Raw genomic sequence first — 15,793 nt, 5'->3', positions numbered from 1 at the left:
TGCTTTCCATATTTTATTGCGATTGCGATCAAAAAACATGCAAATTTTTGACAACTAATTTCATATGAACTGTCAGCCGTTATCTCGGTTGCTATGGATTCTATGATTCTTTTCCGGCCTAGTCCGGGAAGTACGTACTTTCCGGACTAGGCCGGGAAATGCTACTTTCTCAGAGAAAAAGCGTCCGGGAAGTGAGCACTTCCCGGACGGTTGCCGAAAAATACATTTTACCTGGAAAAAATTTCGAACTTGAAACTTCTACAGGTTGTTCGGGGGTGAAGTGGCATGACTCTGTCAAGTTATCCAACACGAGGACCCTGTGCTAACTTGAGGAGGGCCGAAGAACCTCAACATTTACGGACTTTTTTCAGTTTTTGGCTCATAGCTTCTAAACTAAGTAGTTTTCGACCTTCCTCTCAACAATGAAATAAACATCCACGCGATATCACAAGCAGACATACATACATCATCTTATTTTGTTGATGCTTGTTGAGTCTACGAACAGATCTACAGGGTGTAACATGAGTAGTTGGCCATAACCTAGTGGTGAATGAAAGGTCATCTAGGCCTTTTACAAATGTATCTTGATGAGTAACCTAAGATGGTTAGTTTTGGAGATAAAGGGTGATTAATGAAAATTGGAAATCGGCTGACTGATTTTGTGGAAATTTTGTGATTTTGTTCACTTCATACACACCTTCTAAACGTTTCATGTAATTTTAATATTTCCAGGACAGTACTCAAATTATTGAGTTTTTCCTTCAGAATTCGGAATGTACCTATACATTTTATATATGTTTTAGAGGATTGTCTTTTTTTATGTAACTTTTTAAAAATACGGTGCTGTTTTTATTTCTTTCCTGTTGATTCCAATTGGTACAGGGTGGACAAAAATACAATAGTTTTGTGTGTGCTCATAAAGTAACGCGTAACATTCTTTATTAGTTAAATTCACAATTTTATCAAAAATACTTATTGTCTAGCGGCAATTGGTTTGAATCTAATTGGTTACATTTTTAGATTAATAAAAATGTATAAAAATAAGAAATAATTTCTTTCATATTCTGTCTGCTAGACCACAAGGACCCAACATGTTTGGAAACAGCTCATTTTTATTAATCTAAAAATGTAACAAACTACAGGGTGTTACATTCAAACCAATTTCCGCTAGACAATAAGTATTTTTGATAACATTGTTAATTTAACTGATAAAGAATGTTACGCGTTACTTTATGAGCACACAAAAAACTATTGTTCTTTTGTCCACCCTGTACCAATTGGAATCAACATGTGATACATTTTTGAAATCAGCTCAGCTAGAGTAATCCGAAAATTGAGACAAAATGGTGGTGTTCCATTAAAAAAAAATGACGGTGACATAATTACTCGAACGTTATTCACCCTGTATATAAGATTATTATTTTAAAATACGGTACATTAAAATAAAAAATCGACGTGTTTCAGGATTATTTTTTAAAATGGTCTGTTTAGCTAAAAATGAATTTATTCCATACACAGTGTATACGTAACTCGACGAAAAATCTTGGTCCCGCGGTGTTTCGAGTTAACGAACGTCCACTGTATAATCAATATTTTATAATTATTCGCTGATTATTGCCAGAATTCAGTATCAACAGCTACTTATCGATCAGCATTATTCTCCACATTCATAGTGCATAATTCATGAAACATTTGACGCAAAATTTAAACGTATGCGCGGCTTCGCCAACACTATCATTTGTTTAACGCCGATGACATGATCGAAGCGACGTCCAACGTATCCCATTATCAGGTTCGAATCCAGCTCAATTCCAGGGATAATGGATTCACTCCATCTCATGAATAAATAATCGGATGGATTCGTTCACAACTTGATGTTGCTGTTCCGTCAGAACTCTATTGGTCCGTAATGAGTATCCCAGTTGTTTTTTAATTCAATCCGCTCGCTGATGGATACATTCTTGCCGTGTTTGCTTATCTAATTTCTATTCGTAATTCAACCTTGTATTCGCTCCTTCCTCAGCTTTAACATTCGATTAGTATGTTCTAGAAGCGGATAATGAAGAATTATATAATATATTTGAAATACAACATTTCTCTCATTCCACAATTATTCAGATTAAAAAAGTCATGGGATCACGAAAAATAATTTTTAAATTGTTTCGAAATATTACCAAGTTAGGGCTCTTACAAAAATTTGCTGACTAATAAACACAAACAAAATCAAAGTTGTTCAAAATGATCTGAAATGCATTTCGAGAAGAGACATTTTGAAAGGAATTACAACTTTTTTTATAGTACAAAGCTCCCCTATTTGCTGATAAACTACACATCATGAAATTATAGATCAAAAATTCGATTGTCAATTGGTTTGCTACCATGCTTCCTAATTTTTCTTGAAATTCTTATACAGGGTAATTCACCGGGATGGCCTACTAGTCGGTTGGGGTTTGAGAGAATGATCTTTCTCCCTATATATTTTCAGATCTCCACAATTTCTGGTTGTACCGGAAATATACTTCTACTTCCTTATTTTAAATGGCACACCCAGTATATTATTGCATCATTAGATAGCTTCTTTGATGACAATTTCAGCAATATGCTATACTTTGCGTAAAAACTCAACGGTTCATGAGTTGATGGGATTGTTATAAAAAAAATTGTGGCGATGAGAATTCACATTTTATTGTACTTGATTTTCACAGGATTTTAGGAAAGTGGGTTATACAAAACTAAATCCAACTAATGCCAACGTTTTTTAGTTGGATTTAGTTTTGTATAACCCACTTTCCTAAAATCCTGTGGAAATCAAGTACAATATGACCTCACAAGGAAATGAATCTTCAGACCATATTCACATTTTATGAATATTTCGGCAGAAAAAGCCTTTTTCGAAAAAATTTTTCCTTTTTCGATTTAGCAAATACGTAGTCTTATAAGACTGTTTGCGGTATGGACCAAAAATGGACAGGGTGTTTATAAAAAGATCGTCAACATGGACAACTCAAGTTCTCTCATCAAATTGCATCCAAATTGATGGAGGTCCATGAAATTTCACGTTCGGTCAATACGTTCCTTGAAATTTCTATATCGGAACAGCATACTTGAAAAAGCAGAAATTCTTATGGGCCTATCTACAGCTCAAATCTGTCACTAATGCCAAATTTCATCGAATTCGCATATGAATAATAGAAGTTGTGAGCGGACACATAAACATACAGACAGACCCGAATCCGTTGCACAGAATTGTCCAAAATGCATTTTGCGAATGAAAATTTTGAATACAGACACAACAATTTTTTCACCTGGAAAGTGATCGCAAAGCTATTTTTACCTTCGGTATAGTCGACTTGAAAGAAATAGTATATAATATTAAATATTAAAAAAGATTAAAGGAGGAGCTTCATAGAGAAACTATGGCACTTTTCACCTGATCCATTTCATTTTTATCCCTTATTTGATTGAATTAATTTTCGCCTAATAAGTTGTGAAAAAGAGCTTTAGGGCAGTATAGGGAGATATCGCACTTGAAAGCGTGAATTCATCGCATGTGTCGAAGCAGAAAAATCTGAAAATAAAGCTGCTTCCAAACCCATTCATAATCTTCAATTTTCCACAAGAAGTTGTCTAATAGTGGAAAGGTATGAAATTTTGAAAATTACCTTCTGTGGATAGAACACAGTATGTTTGGTTCTATTATACAAATCTGCATCATCCATAACGTGAAATAATAAAATATGTATCTCCATCTCTGAAATTTATCATTTTATGTAAACATGATCTGTGAGATAAGATGTTAAATACCATCTATTTTCTATTCAATGCGAGGAAGGTTATGAAATGTGAACTCTTCCTCAATTAATTTTTCAAAAAGAAAATGAAAGATTTCGGGATATAAATCAAAGAATCTGTACAGGGCTACTGAGTGTCGAATGGATAAAATTAGATTAATGGTGTAAACATAAATAATCTAATACTAACAATTATTATTCACACAATACCACTCTTCCAAAAGATAACGGATCCTGATGTACCTATCTATGTTCTATGTCATAATAATAAGGAACATAATCCATCCAACACTCTCTAATATACAGGATGTTTCCTAAATCAGAGGTACAAACGTTCCTGAATTTGAGGTACAAACGGAAATGAGAGATAGGTATCTCCGGGTAATTTTTAAGTTCTATGAGCATAGGCCCGCAAATGCTTTGTTTTCGAGATACAAGGTGTTCAATTTTGATTGTTTTTTTAAATTTTCTCTCAAATCTGCGAAACACAACAAAACAGAATTTTTCTTTCGTTGACTACTGATTGTTTAAAAAAATCTAAAAAGAATCTTTTTGGTTTCTTGAGGTTTCGTCGTATATGCTACCGATTTCGAAAAAAAAATCAAAATTTCATAGAAATCCAATCTGTAAGATGTGATGAATAAATTAATCATTAGTTTTGGTGCTATTTTCGTAATATGCACCAATGATTCATAAAGATCTTATATAATCTCCACAAAAAGGTGAGCCTACAAGAAACACCCTGTATCTCGAAAACAAAAAGTTTTCGGGTCCATGTTTATTGGACTTTTCATTCGTAAAATTATTGGAGGAATATCTCATTTTAATTTGTACCTTTAATTTAGGAGCACCCTGTAGAAAATTGTTGAATTCGAAAAAATAACTGAAATTTAATTCATACTGAAGCACAAGCATAAAAATTATACGATATGATATGATAACTGATCCAAAATATCAAAGACCTAGCATTATTATTGAACATTCGATCAAATGGCAAAAAAAAAATTATTTCCGTATTTTCCCGATCAACATAAAAAAAAATTTATAAATAAGATCCACGAATGCATATGAACTATTTTTATTTCACAATCGTTCCGAAGAAGGAGAAATGAAAGAATTCATAAATATGCATTACAATACATTTTAGAATCAATAATCAGCATATTTTATTTCTAACTGACTGTAATCGTTAGCAACAAATTCCAAGAGTAACAAACCAAAGTTCGCATGCATGCTGGAACTAATAGATTTATTTCATGGAGTTATCAAGGTTGAACATGCAAAAAGTATTGAAAAAAATTAACAATCATTGAATTTCAAATTACCCCCTTTCAGTTGCGATGAAGTGAGAACCAATAAAAAAAGTTGGTATAGAATTTTTCTTACATATCATTAATTTTCTCAGAAAGACTCACCTGAACAAAAAACCGCACAAAATACGGTCGCCAACAAAAAGATCCTCATGATGCACCTTCCGAAATGTCACTTTCCAATCACTTATATCAACAGATTCTAAAAAAATCACCAAATACCACACGATGAAAGCGCACACACGTCTAAAGGCACCCACGGGAAACTAGTTGAGCGCAGAAATCCGGAAGACTGTTTGTTGGCGCTAGAATACGAAGTGGAATTATTTTTGAACTTGGCGCAAGCGTGATCCGGGCCGAAGGACCAGCAGAAGTGGAAGTTTGCCGGATCGCGAAACGCTTTGGCCGCGGGATCACGACGATCATATAAATGAGCGAGCTTTAACTGTATGTTTTATTATTGTGGACGAAGCCACAATATGGGTGATGATCTCAAAAAGTTATTTCTATAGGTGATGAATTTCTCAACAGAAAATAAGCAATGATATATAATAAAGGGTGTTTTTTTTAGAGCTATAGAACTTTAAATTGCAATAAAACAACGATGGATTATTCGATTGACATGAATTTTATTTATCCGCAAGATAATCTTGTGGCATTACATTTCAAATATGATTTCTGGCATATGACCGCCACGGCTGGCTCGGATGTAGTCCAATCTGGACGTCCAATTTTCGATGACTTTTTCCAACATTTGTGGCCGTATATCGGCAATAACACGGCGAATGTTGTCTCCCAAATGGTCAAGGGTTTGTGGCTTATCCGCATAGACCATTGACTTCACATAGCCCCACAGAAAGTAGTCTAGCGGTGTTAAATCACATTATCTTGGAGGCCAATTCACAGGCCCAAAACGTGAAATTAGGCGGTCACCAAATGTGTCTTTCAATAAATCGATTGTGGCACGAGCTGTGTGACATGTTGCGCCGTCTTGTTGGAACCACAGCTCCTGGACATCATGGTTGTTCAATTCAGGAATGAAAAAGTTAGTAATCATCGCTCTATACCGATCACCATTGACTGTAACGTTCTGGCCATCATCGTTTTTGAAGAAGTACGGACTAATGATTCCACCAGCCCATAAAGCGCACCAAACAGTCAGTTTTTCTGGATGAAACTGTGTTTCGACATACACTTGAGGATTAGCTTCACTCCAAATGCGGCAGTTTTGTTTGTTGACGTAGTCATTCAACCAGAAGTGCGCTTCATCGCTAAACAAAATGAAATGGACGTAGTGCGCGATACGTATTCCGCATAGAACCATTATTGTCGAAATAAAATTGCACTATTTGCAAGCGTTGTTCAGGCGTGAGTCTATTTATGATGAATTGCCAAACCAAACTGAGAATAAATCACTTGACAGCTGTTGAATCGGTCGCCATCTTGAACAGTAATGCCAACTTAAAGTTATATACCTCGAAAAAAACACCCGTTACATATACGGGGTGTTACACCAATTTCTTTCAGTGAAGATGCAGGACAGTGTTAAAAGTATGTCTTAAGTATATTTGTTCAAGATATACATGTTGTATGTATCGGGTGTCCCATATTCGTTGTCTAGTGTGGGGATCTCAGAACCCTTGGAGCTAGAAAAGAATGAATGGTACATTTTCGGGCTCGATTTTTGAGAGAATTGATTTGGTGGAAACCGCAATCTTAAATTTTCAAATTATAAGAGAGAATTGGAAAATGGCGTGAAATGAAAAGTTCTCATAACTTCTTTATTATCGGTGCTATTAACATGAAACGAAAACATCCTACATCCATTGATGTATTGATGATTCATTTTTATTGCCATCAGTTCTGAAGTTATTTATAATACAAACTTTTTTTTCTAATGTAAAACATTATTTGTTCTATAACAAATAAAATCACTTAATATTACCCTTTTCAAAAATATAAGACATAATATATAAATTACTTATAAAACTACAAAATTTTCGGTTTCAAACGGCAAATCAACCTAGTGCCTATGAGTAATATGTACTATATGTGAACTTCAGATAAGTAAAATATTCGGTGGCTGCCAATATCTCCGGATTAAAAACCTAACTATATAAAATCCGGAGACCTTGGTGGCTACCCAATATTTTGATTATTATTATACACTGTGTCACTGTGTGAATTTGTTCCATACTTTACGGACAGTTCGGAAATAGTTCGATAAAAAATTTATATATTTTTTAGAAGGGGAAAAAATCAAGCGATTCTATTCGTTAAAGAATTTGTACATTTGAAAAAACACACGTTTGTATTATAACTTCAAAACTAATGGCAATGAAAATAAATTATTACACCAATGCATTCTACTAAAAAAGTGCATGTAGGATGTTTTTGTTTCATGTTGCATGAATCATAACGAAGTTATCAGAACATTTCATTTCACGGCATTTTCCAATTTTCTCTTATAGCTTGAAAACAGTTGAATTTATGAGTTTGCAGCTTTCACCAAAATAATTCTCTTAAAAATCGAGCCCGAAAATGTGCCATTCATTTCTTTTTCTAGCTCAAAGGGGTTCTGAGATCCCATCACTAGACAACGAATTTGCGACACCCGATACATATTTTATCAGAAATTTTCAATCGTTATATCTCTGGAACGCCCTTATGAACTTTCATGAAAATTGCAGGAAATGGTTATAGTTATATACATATATATATTCACTTTTAGTGACGTAGGTTTAGGTTGTAACTTATATCCGGACTGAGAAAAAACATGTTGAAAAATCTCGGGACAAGCATCCTGTACATGAAATTTTCAAAAGACGTATTTATCCTTAAAAAGTATCCTATCAAATTCCTATAATTAATTTTTGCTACCTCGTTCAAACTGTGAGTTTGTGTTCGTACCCAAGAATTCAAATTTTTTTTCAATAAGAAACATTTGTTGCGAAATGCTACTGCATGAAATCAAAGAGATCTATAACAAAAAAAAACCAAAAGCTTTTTTCGATCTGATTCTTGATAATGAGGAAATGACGTTCATTGAATATGTTAATTACAGTATATTACACATATAACAAGTTTTATGTGCCATTTGAATGATAACACTCCCATCATTCTTGAAGTTCGTTAGCATAATCTACTACCGTTGGAAGTGAATGAGTTAAAAGGTCCAGTTTTAAGCGTGAAAGAGGAAAAATATTCACAAGTTTATATGGAGACCTCCATCTTCAATGATACTCCTATCAGTTGAAACCAGTTATCTGCAGAAATTGAATATATGTAAACTTTGACATTAAAGAGTAGACTTTGAATAGAATTTTCTTTAATCAGAAGTTGACATATAATATGTATTGTTCTATTCATTATTTCATTGAAATCACAAGCTTGAATCAAGATGTTTTTTGCGATTAAGGCTCATTTTTACGGTGATAGTAACTATCACCATATAAACTGAAGGGTGTTTTTTAGAGCTATAGAACTTTGAATTGCAATAAAACAACGATGGATCATTCGATTGGCATGAATTTTATTTATCCGCAAGATAATATTGTGGCATTACATTTTAAATATGATTTCTGACATATGACCGCCATGGCTGGCTCGGATGTAGTCCAATCTGGACGTCCAATTTTCGATGACTTTTTCCAACATTTGTGGCCGTATATCGGCAATAACACGGCGAATGTTGTCTTTCAAATGGTCAAGGGTTTGTGGCTTACCCGTATAGACCAATGACTTTATATAGCCCCACAGAAAGTAGTCTAGCGGTGTTAAATCACAAGATCTTGGAGGCCAATTCACAGGTTCAAAACGTGAAATTAGGCGGTCACCAAACGTGTCTTTCAATAAATCGATTATGGCACGAGCTGTGTGACATGTGTCGCCGTCTTGTTGGAACCACTGCTCCTGGACATCATGGTTGTTCAATTCAGGAATGAAAAAGTTAGTAATCATGGCTCTATACCGATCACCATTGACTGTAACGTTCTGGCCATCATCGTTTTTGAAGAAATACGGACCAATGATTCCGCCATCCCATAAAGCGTACCAAACAGTCAGTTTTTCTGGATGTAACGGTGTTTCGACATACACTTGAGGATTAGCTTCACTCCAAATGCGGCAGTTTTGTTTGTTGACGTAGCCATTCAACCAGAAGTGCGCTTCATCGCTAAACAAAATTCGCTTATGAAAATCGGGAACAACGGCAATCTCATTTTGGGCTCATTCGACGAATCTACGCCTTACTTGATGATCGTTTGGCTTCAATTCTTGCACGAGTTGGATTTTGTAAGCACGCAAACCAAGTCCCTTCCGCAAAATCTTCCATAAAGTGGATGGACACAGATCCAATTCTTGTGCTCGATGGCGGATAGACTCATTCAGCTCTTCCTCAATGCTACGCTCTACAGCAGTAATAGCTTCTTTTGTACGCACCGTACTGCGTCTCTGGGGATGCGAGTTATCAATAAGAGTAAAAGTGGTGCGAAAACGTTCCATGGTTAATCGAATTAACTACTCTGATGGACGATTTTGTCGACGATAAAATGGACGTAGTGCGCGATACGTATTCCGCACAGAACCATTATTTTCGAAATAAAATTGCACTATTTGCAAGCGTTGTTCAGGCGTTACTCTATTCATGATAAATTGCCAAACCAGACTGAGTATAAATCACATGACAGCTGTTAAATCGGTCGCCATCTTGAACAGTAATGCCAACTTAAAGTTATATACCTCGAAAAAAAACACCCTTTACTTGAAAGTTACTATCGCACTGTCGTGATATTACTGTCGTTTAGGCACATTTTCATGGTGACTGCACTATCACGAGTGATATAGAGTGTGATAGTGATAGCAACTATTGCAGCAACCATGCAAACAACTCGATAGTTATTATCGTGATAATGTGAGAGTGCTGTCGTACTTTCACGATAATTACTATCACCGTGAAAATGAGCCTTGAGAGTTACTATCACAGAGCGTTCACAGAGCCGTTGCTAGCCAAACTGCCGCTCTAGGGAGAGACCTAATTTGCCACCCTAACTAAAGTCAACTCTGCAAAATGCATAAAATTAATATTGGGTAATCCAGGTTCTTCTACCGAGGAATTAGCAAAATGAAGGCATCTTGTTGGGAAATTTTGATACCAAATAACATAGGGAAAATATTCCCTAATGGCAAACCTATACAAAAAATTAAATGCATTTTAGGATTGGTAAGGAGAATTAAATATTTTCCTTCATTTTACTGGCATTTTCCCTGTATCGTCATATTCTTGAGTAGTAGATTTTTTTTTAGTTCGCTGACTGTAAAATCTTCAAAATTCCAGATCACCAGTTTGGGTTTCGCAAAGAGCATTCAACGATCCACCAACTGGTACGACTAACTGAAAATGAACCTCTCTTCTGACAGTTAGACTACAACCAAATAGAAGAAAAAAGTTTTATGCAGAAGGGGGAAAAGGCTCCCAATTAGGCAAGAGTAGGAAATCGGAGAAATTGAAGTAGAGGCGTAGGGAATAAAATTCCAGTCCTTAAACAAAAAGAAGATCTGAGTAGAGAGGGGGCGCACCTTCAAATTTGGCTGGTGGAAGACTCGCCAAAGTGGGACGGAAAGCTGCGGGCTTGAAGCGTATCCATCAGACTCAAGCGCCGATGGCAAGCTGAGTCTTACTTTTCCGCCTTCACAGCTCGTTTGCGCTCTCTCTCTCTCTCCCCCCCGAGAGCACCTTCGCACCTCCTTCTCTGGTAGGTCATTGTTGCTGGTGGGGTAGTTTGTAGTGACTCCGCATGCCTCAGAGGTTGATAAGACTCGCCGCACCAGGGCAGAGTGACCCCTTCATGATGTCTGGATTGCACAACACTTAATTTAATATATCAAATACTGAAAGAGAAAAAAATTAAAAATTTTTAACGCTCTGTAGTTCGGTAACGAAGCGTTTGCGGACTCAGGTTTATAGAAAAAATGTCTTATTTTGACCTGAAAAATACGCCCCTGAACACTTGATTCTGGATTTTGTATATTGAAACCAAAAATAAGCTGAAATTAAACAGAGATTATTTGATTATGACAATCAACAAAATAAACGATATGGATAAACGGTGCTCAAAACCCCTAAATCTGTTTTTTGTTTGAATGAAAAATCTTACTCCTTAACAAGAGAAAATTATCAATGTATAGTTTAGGATTTATTTTTATAATCATCTCGAATTTCCTTTTGTGCTTTGGTATTTAAACGAATTTTCACTATTGACTATGTTTACTATGTTCACGAATGATTTCTGTACAAAAGTGACTTCACCTTGTGATTCAGATGAAATATCTTGGTTGTAAAACCTTCACCACGCTTTTCAATCTACTTTAATAATGATGTCATCTTAATGGGAAAGCATAATGAAATAATTAATGTGAGTCAGCCAATGACTCTTATCTGCTCCGTAAATATTATGAAATTCTTTAACCCACTCTCCTCAAGTAATATTGAAGATGAAAATTTGGTTTGGTCTAACATTCTGAACCGAAATTTCGGAGGTAACAACGTTTAACATAGTTCCACATGCAATGCAAACTTTAAGACGATTCTATGAAAGATAATATTATCATTTCATGTTCAATATTTTTATCATTTTTTGAAGCATAAGAGGTATTTTTTTTTAGATGGCCTTTTATTTTTTCCAAAAGTAATAGAAATTTATCAAGAACAAACAAAATTGGTAGTATCAATATTCATTGATCGAAAAAAAAAGTCAGGAGCTTTTGAATGCAGGTTCTTTCATGCGCCATTTACACCTTTGAGACCCAAAAACTGCATATACAGGGTGATTCCCCGCGATGGAAAACTAATCATAATTTTGTGCTGAAAATTTGCATATTGGGATTTGAAAGAATGATCTTTCTTCCTTACATATTTTTAGATCTCTACAACTTCCGATTACACCGGAAACGAACTGCTATTTTCTCATTTCAAATGGCAGTATATTAGATGACTTTTTGATGGCCATTTCAGCAATATCCTATACCTTGGGTATAGCTGTATAGCATGAGTTCATGAGTTAATGTGATTCTAATGAAAAAATTGTGGTTAATTTTTCAATATTTCTGCAGAAAAATTTTTTTTGGAAAAACCTTTTTAATTTTCGATTCAGCAAATACATAGTATAATTCTATACTCAAAGATTGGAAGTACATATTCCAGTTCAACTTGAAATTTCATGTCCAGCAGTGACGTAACTACATAGAGTTGACTTATGGGAGGTCATCCCCACTTTCAGAAGCAATTCAATTTTTTATAATTCTTATCAATAGGAGGGGGATTATGTCCCCATTAACCTCCCCCTCGTTATGCCTATCGATTTCTATGATCTGTTATGTCATTTAAACCATAAAAATTACTGAAAAAAAACGTTTTAGAATTTTTGAATATCTAAAACAGAATCCAAGATATAACGAAATGTAATTTTTCAGAAACTCGAAAACGAATCAAGACATCTATGATTTGCTTTCTAATATCTTATTATTTCTAAAAGAGAGATCGAGGATCCTCGAAGATTTTTTCTCTAAATCTAATAATTCTCAAGATACTTTCAGTGAGCATCGAATTTGGGACACTATGTACCATTATTGTTCTTCGAAAATGGTCAAATGATGGCTGGGCTTCCTGGTTTCCTGTTGGTACAGATTCATTATAGTTTTATGTAATAATTTTTTTTGAACCCATTCTTCTGACTCCGATAGTTTTTCAAATACCCTCTTGGACAACAAATTCCGCTCACCCTATACATCAACTGCACAAAGTAGTTTTTATATTCACTATTCATTTCTACATGATTTCACTGGTTTTGGATTCTCTGAAATGAATATGAAATATCTTTTCATCATATATTGTTAATAACGACAAAATGATATCAACTCTTTAGTCACAAGTTGGATTTCCAAATCAAAAATATTAGGGACAGATATCCGGTGTGCAATAATTTCTATTTCTACCCTGGAAAGTGCATTCCAATTTTTTTATGACTACTGAGAATAACCGCTAACTAAACGTATTATCAAAGATTATGACGGACTCTACTATTAATAATGAGTCAGAAAGGTAAGACATTTCTGGAAATCATGACTCATTCGAAAGTTGTGATCAAGTTCTTCTGAAATATAACGAGATGCAAGTAATATTGAGAGACTTTTCAAAAATTCTGTTGAACATTGTTTTTCATTATTTCTTTACTTGTTTCAGTGGCATTTGAAGGGTTGAAGCCAGAAGGAATAATTGAAGACATTTCTTTGGACAAAATGACTTAAAAATAATCACTTATTCTGGAATACATAGGTATTATTATGACTTTTGGATTATACCAGGGGAATTCCAGAGAACACCGCCATATTTTAGGAGAAGTTTAACAAGTCCAGACAGTTTCGAAACAATGTTTGGTTTATGATTTGGGGGCCTCAATTGAGACTCTACAGTCTACCTACAGGGTGATTTGTCAGATTCGACCCATTTCACTTTGACTGATAACTTTGATATGGCTCATTCAATTGTAATGCAATTTTCAGTGTAGTATAATATGAATGAGTGAATCAGTGAATTCAATAATTATGACCTGAAAAACACCATACATCGGGTGTCACAAATTCGTTGTCCAATGAGTGGATCTCCGAACCCTTTTTAGCTAGAAAAAAATTAATGCCCCAGATTCGGGCTAGATTTTTGACAGAATTAATTTGGTAAAAACCGCAGCCCCATAAATTCAACTGTTTTCAAGTTATGAGAGAAAATTGGAAAATGGCGTGAAATTAAAAGTTCTCATAATTTCCTTATTACTTTATTATTCAAAACAATGATTACCAAAGGGTAAATATATACCGTGTGGCCCATCCCATACGCGGATCTCATTTTGGGGGAGTAAATGAAGATCTTTTTGCTTGTGATGTATATAGGGTATTTGGAAGCACAATTTCGAGTTATTTTTTATATTTAAAATGTGTTCAAAAAAAGATATATACCAAAGTTACACTCTTTTCATTGTTATATCCTGTATGGCGAAAAATTGATAATATGGGGTTGTTTAATTGGGAATCAATGAAAAAATCAGTTATTCTGCCGAAACAGACAATGTTTTTCGGGTAGACATATTGGCTACTTCTATGCAAAAAAATGTCAACTCTGGATTATACAGAGTGATCATTAAAATTAATTCATCACTGGTATTCGTGTCCTGACTTTTTAAATATTTTTATTTCCCCTGTCCTCTTTGCCACTACATAGTTGAATATTTAAATTAATATTCAAACATTAACTACAAATGATGATCCAGTTTAATGGAAGACCTCATTTATTTTTCGGCAAAATTCGAAGTTATTTGGATACACCCTGTATATTTCAATATATACTCATTGAAACTTAATGTCCAAGTAGGAAGTTAAGCTATTTCAATTAAAACACAGAAACCGGTCACCATCAATAAAATCTATTAGGAAGGTTCTGTGTTTTATTGGTATTTCAATATTCTCTTTTCGATTGCTTTTTTTAGAATTTTTTTTTGTGGGCTCAATAAATTACTGATCAATTAAAGAGCCTATCGTCAAAAAGTATAAGAAACTTTAAATTTAAAAATAGTAGAAAATACCACGTGAGGCATTGGCTTGTGTCTATTAAGTAAGCAGAATTTGGTAAGCAAAATGGCATTGAACTACGTGCAGCCGTTAGTTATTTTTTTATGAACGGATATTGCCAAAAAAGGGTTCATTGTAAAATAGTACTGTTAGTTTTTGAGGGTCCTGGAGCATATAAAAAATTAGCAAGGTACACATATCTCGTTTTTCGCAACAGGTAGGTACCACAATTTTTCTCTGGAAGATATTCTATTCACGTAGATTTCAATATATTCATTCCCTTACAATAAACATTTTATGTATAAAAACATAAGCCATCTTCTCTTATTGATAATATAATAATTATAAAGGATAAATAAAAAACTCTCTATGTCATTTTGAACGTATCTCTCCTCCTTAAAATTTCAAAGTTCGCATTTATAAATGTGAAAAATTTTAAAATCTAAATTTTGAAAATTTCTTTTGGATTTTAGAATAGAAGACGTTTCGGTTTCGAATCCCCTCTAGATATTACTTGATAAAAAAGGAAATATTGTAATGTGTTTTTTGCACTAAAACTACATGTTCGGAAAAATAAAGTGAACCTGAGAAAACATTCATGATCGCAACTAAATCTAGCAAAATATTGTTCGAATAGTTCTGATTGGTGTTTAATGAACTCCAAGAATCCTAATTAAGGAAGAATATGATGTCATCAAAGCATTTCAAATGCGTGATGACTTCTTGAATCTCTAAGCTATTTTATTCAATCCTATTGATGATTCATAAATGATACGTGAAAAGAAATATTGATTTAACTTTCTTCGTTTCATTTCGTAGCCGAAGTTCTTTTATTGAGGATCTATTATACCGAACATTAGGTATGAACAACTTTGCATCAATGAAAATATTCAGTAGAAGGTACCTACACAATGATTTCAAATCAAGAACACGTAGTAATATTTGGAATATTTGGTAGTTCATGATTTTTGGGGTTTTGCAAATATTAATTATGTAGTGACTCATTGCTTGCCCGAGAGGGGGCGTCATGGGCTGCGCATCTATCGGAAGATCGGGAACACTTGGCATATAAAC

The 15,793-nt window shown here is 34.4% G+C and overlaps 1 protein-coding gene across 3 annotated transcripts in view; it reads right to left on the bottom strand.

The window, feature by feature from the left end:
* LOC123672530 (lachesin-like) overlaps positions 1-5,435 on the bottom strand; it is a 143,450-nt gene extending 138,015 nt beyond the window's left edge. For 2 of the 3 annotated variants that reach the window (XM_045606659.1, XM_045606660.1), the window contains exon 1: positions 5,207-5,433. In XM_045606659.1, the coding sequence (XP_045462615.1) occupies positions 5,207-5,255 (49 nt within the window). In that variant the 5' untranslated portion in view covers positions 5,256-5,433. Of the gene's footprint in view, positions 1-5,206 lie in introns of all 3 variants that reach the window. The other variant, XM_045606661.1, reaches the window with a different exon arrangement.
* Between the last annotated feature and the right edge of the window lie 10,358 nt (positions 5,436-15,793).

Source organism: Harmonia axyridis, chromosome 2 (assembly GCF_914767665.1).
Source record: "Harmonia axyridis chromosome 2, icHarAxyr1.1, whole genome shotgun sequence".
NCBI lineage: Eukaryota > Metazoa > Arthropoda > Insecta > Coleoptera > Coccinellidae > Harmonia > Harmonia axyridis.
This window is presented reverse-complemented; position numbering and strand designations above follow the sequence as displayed.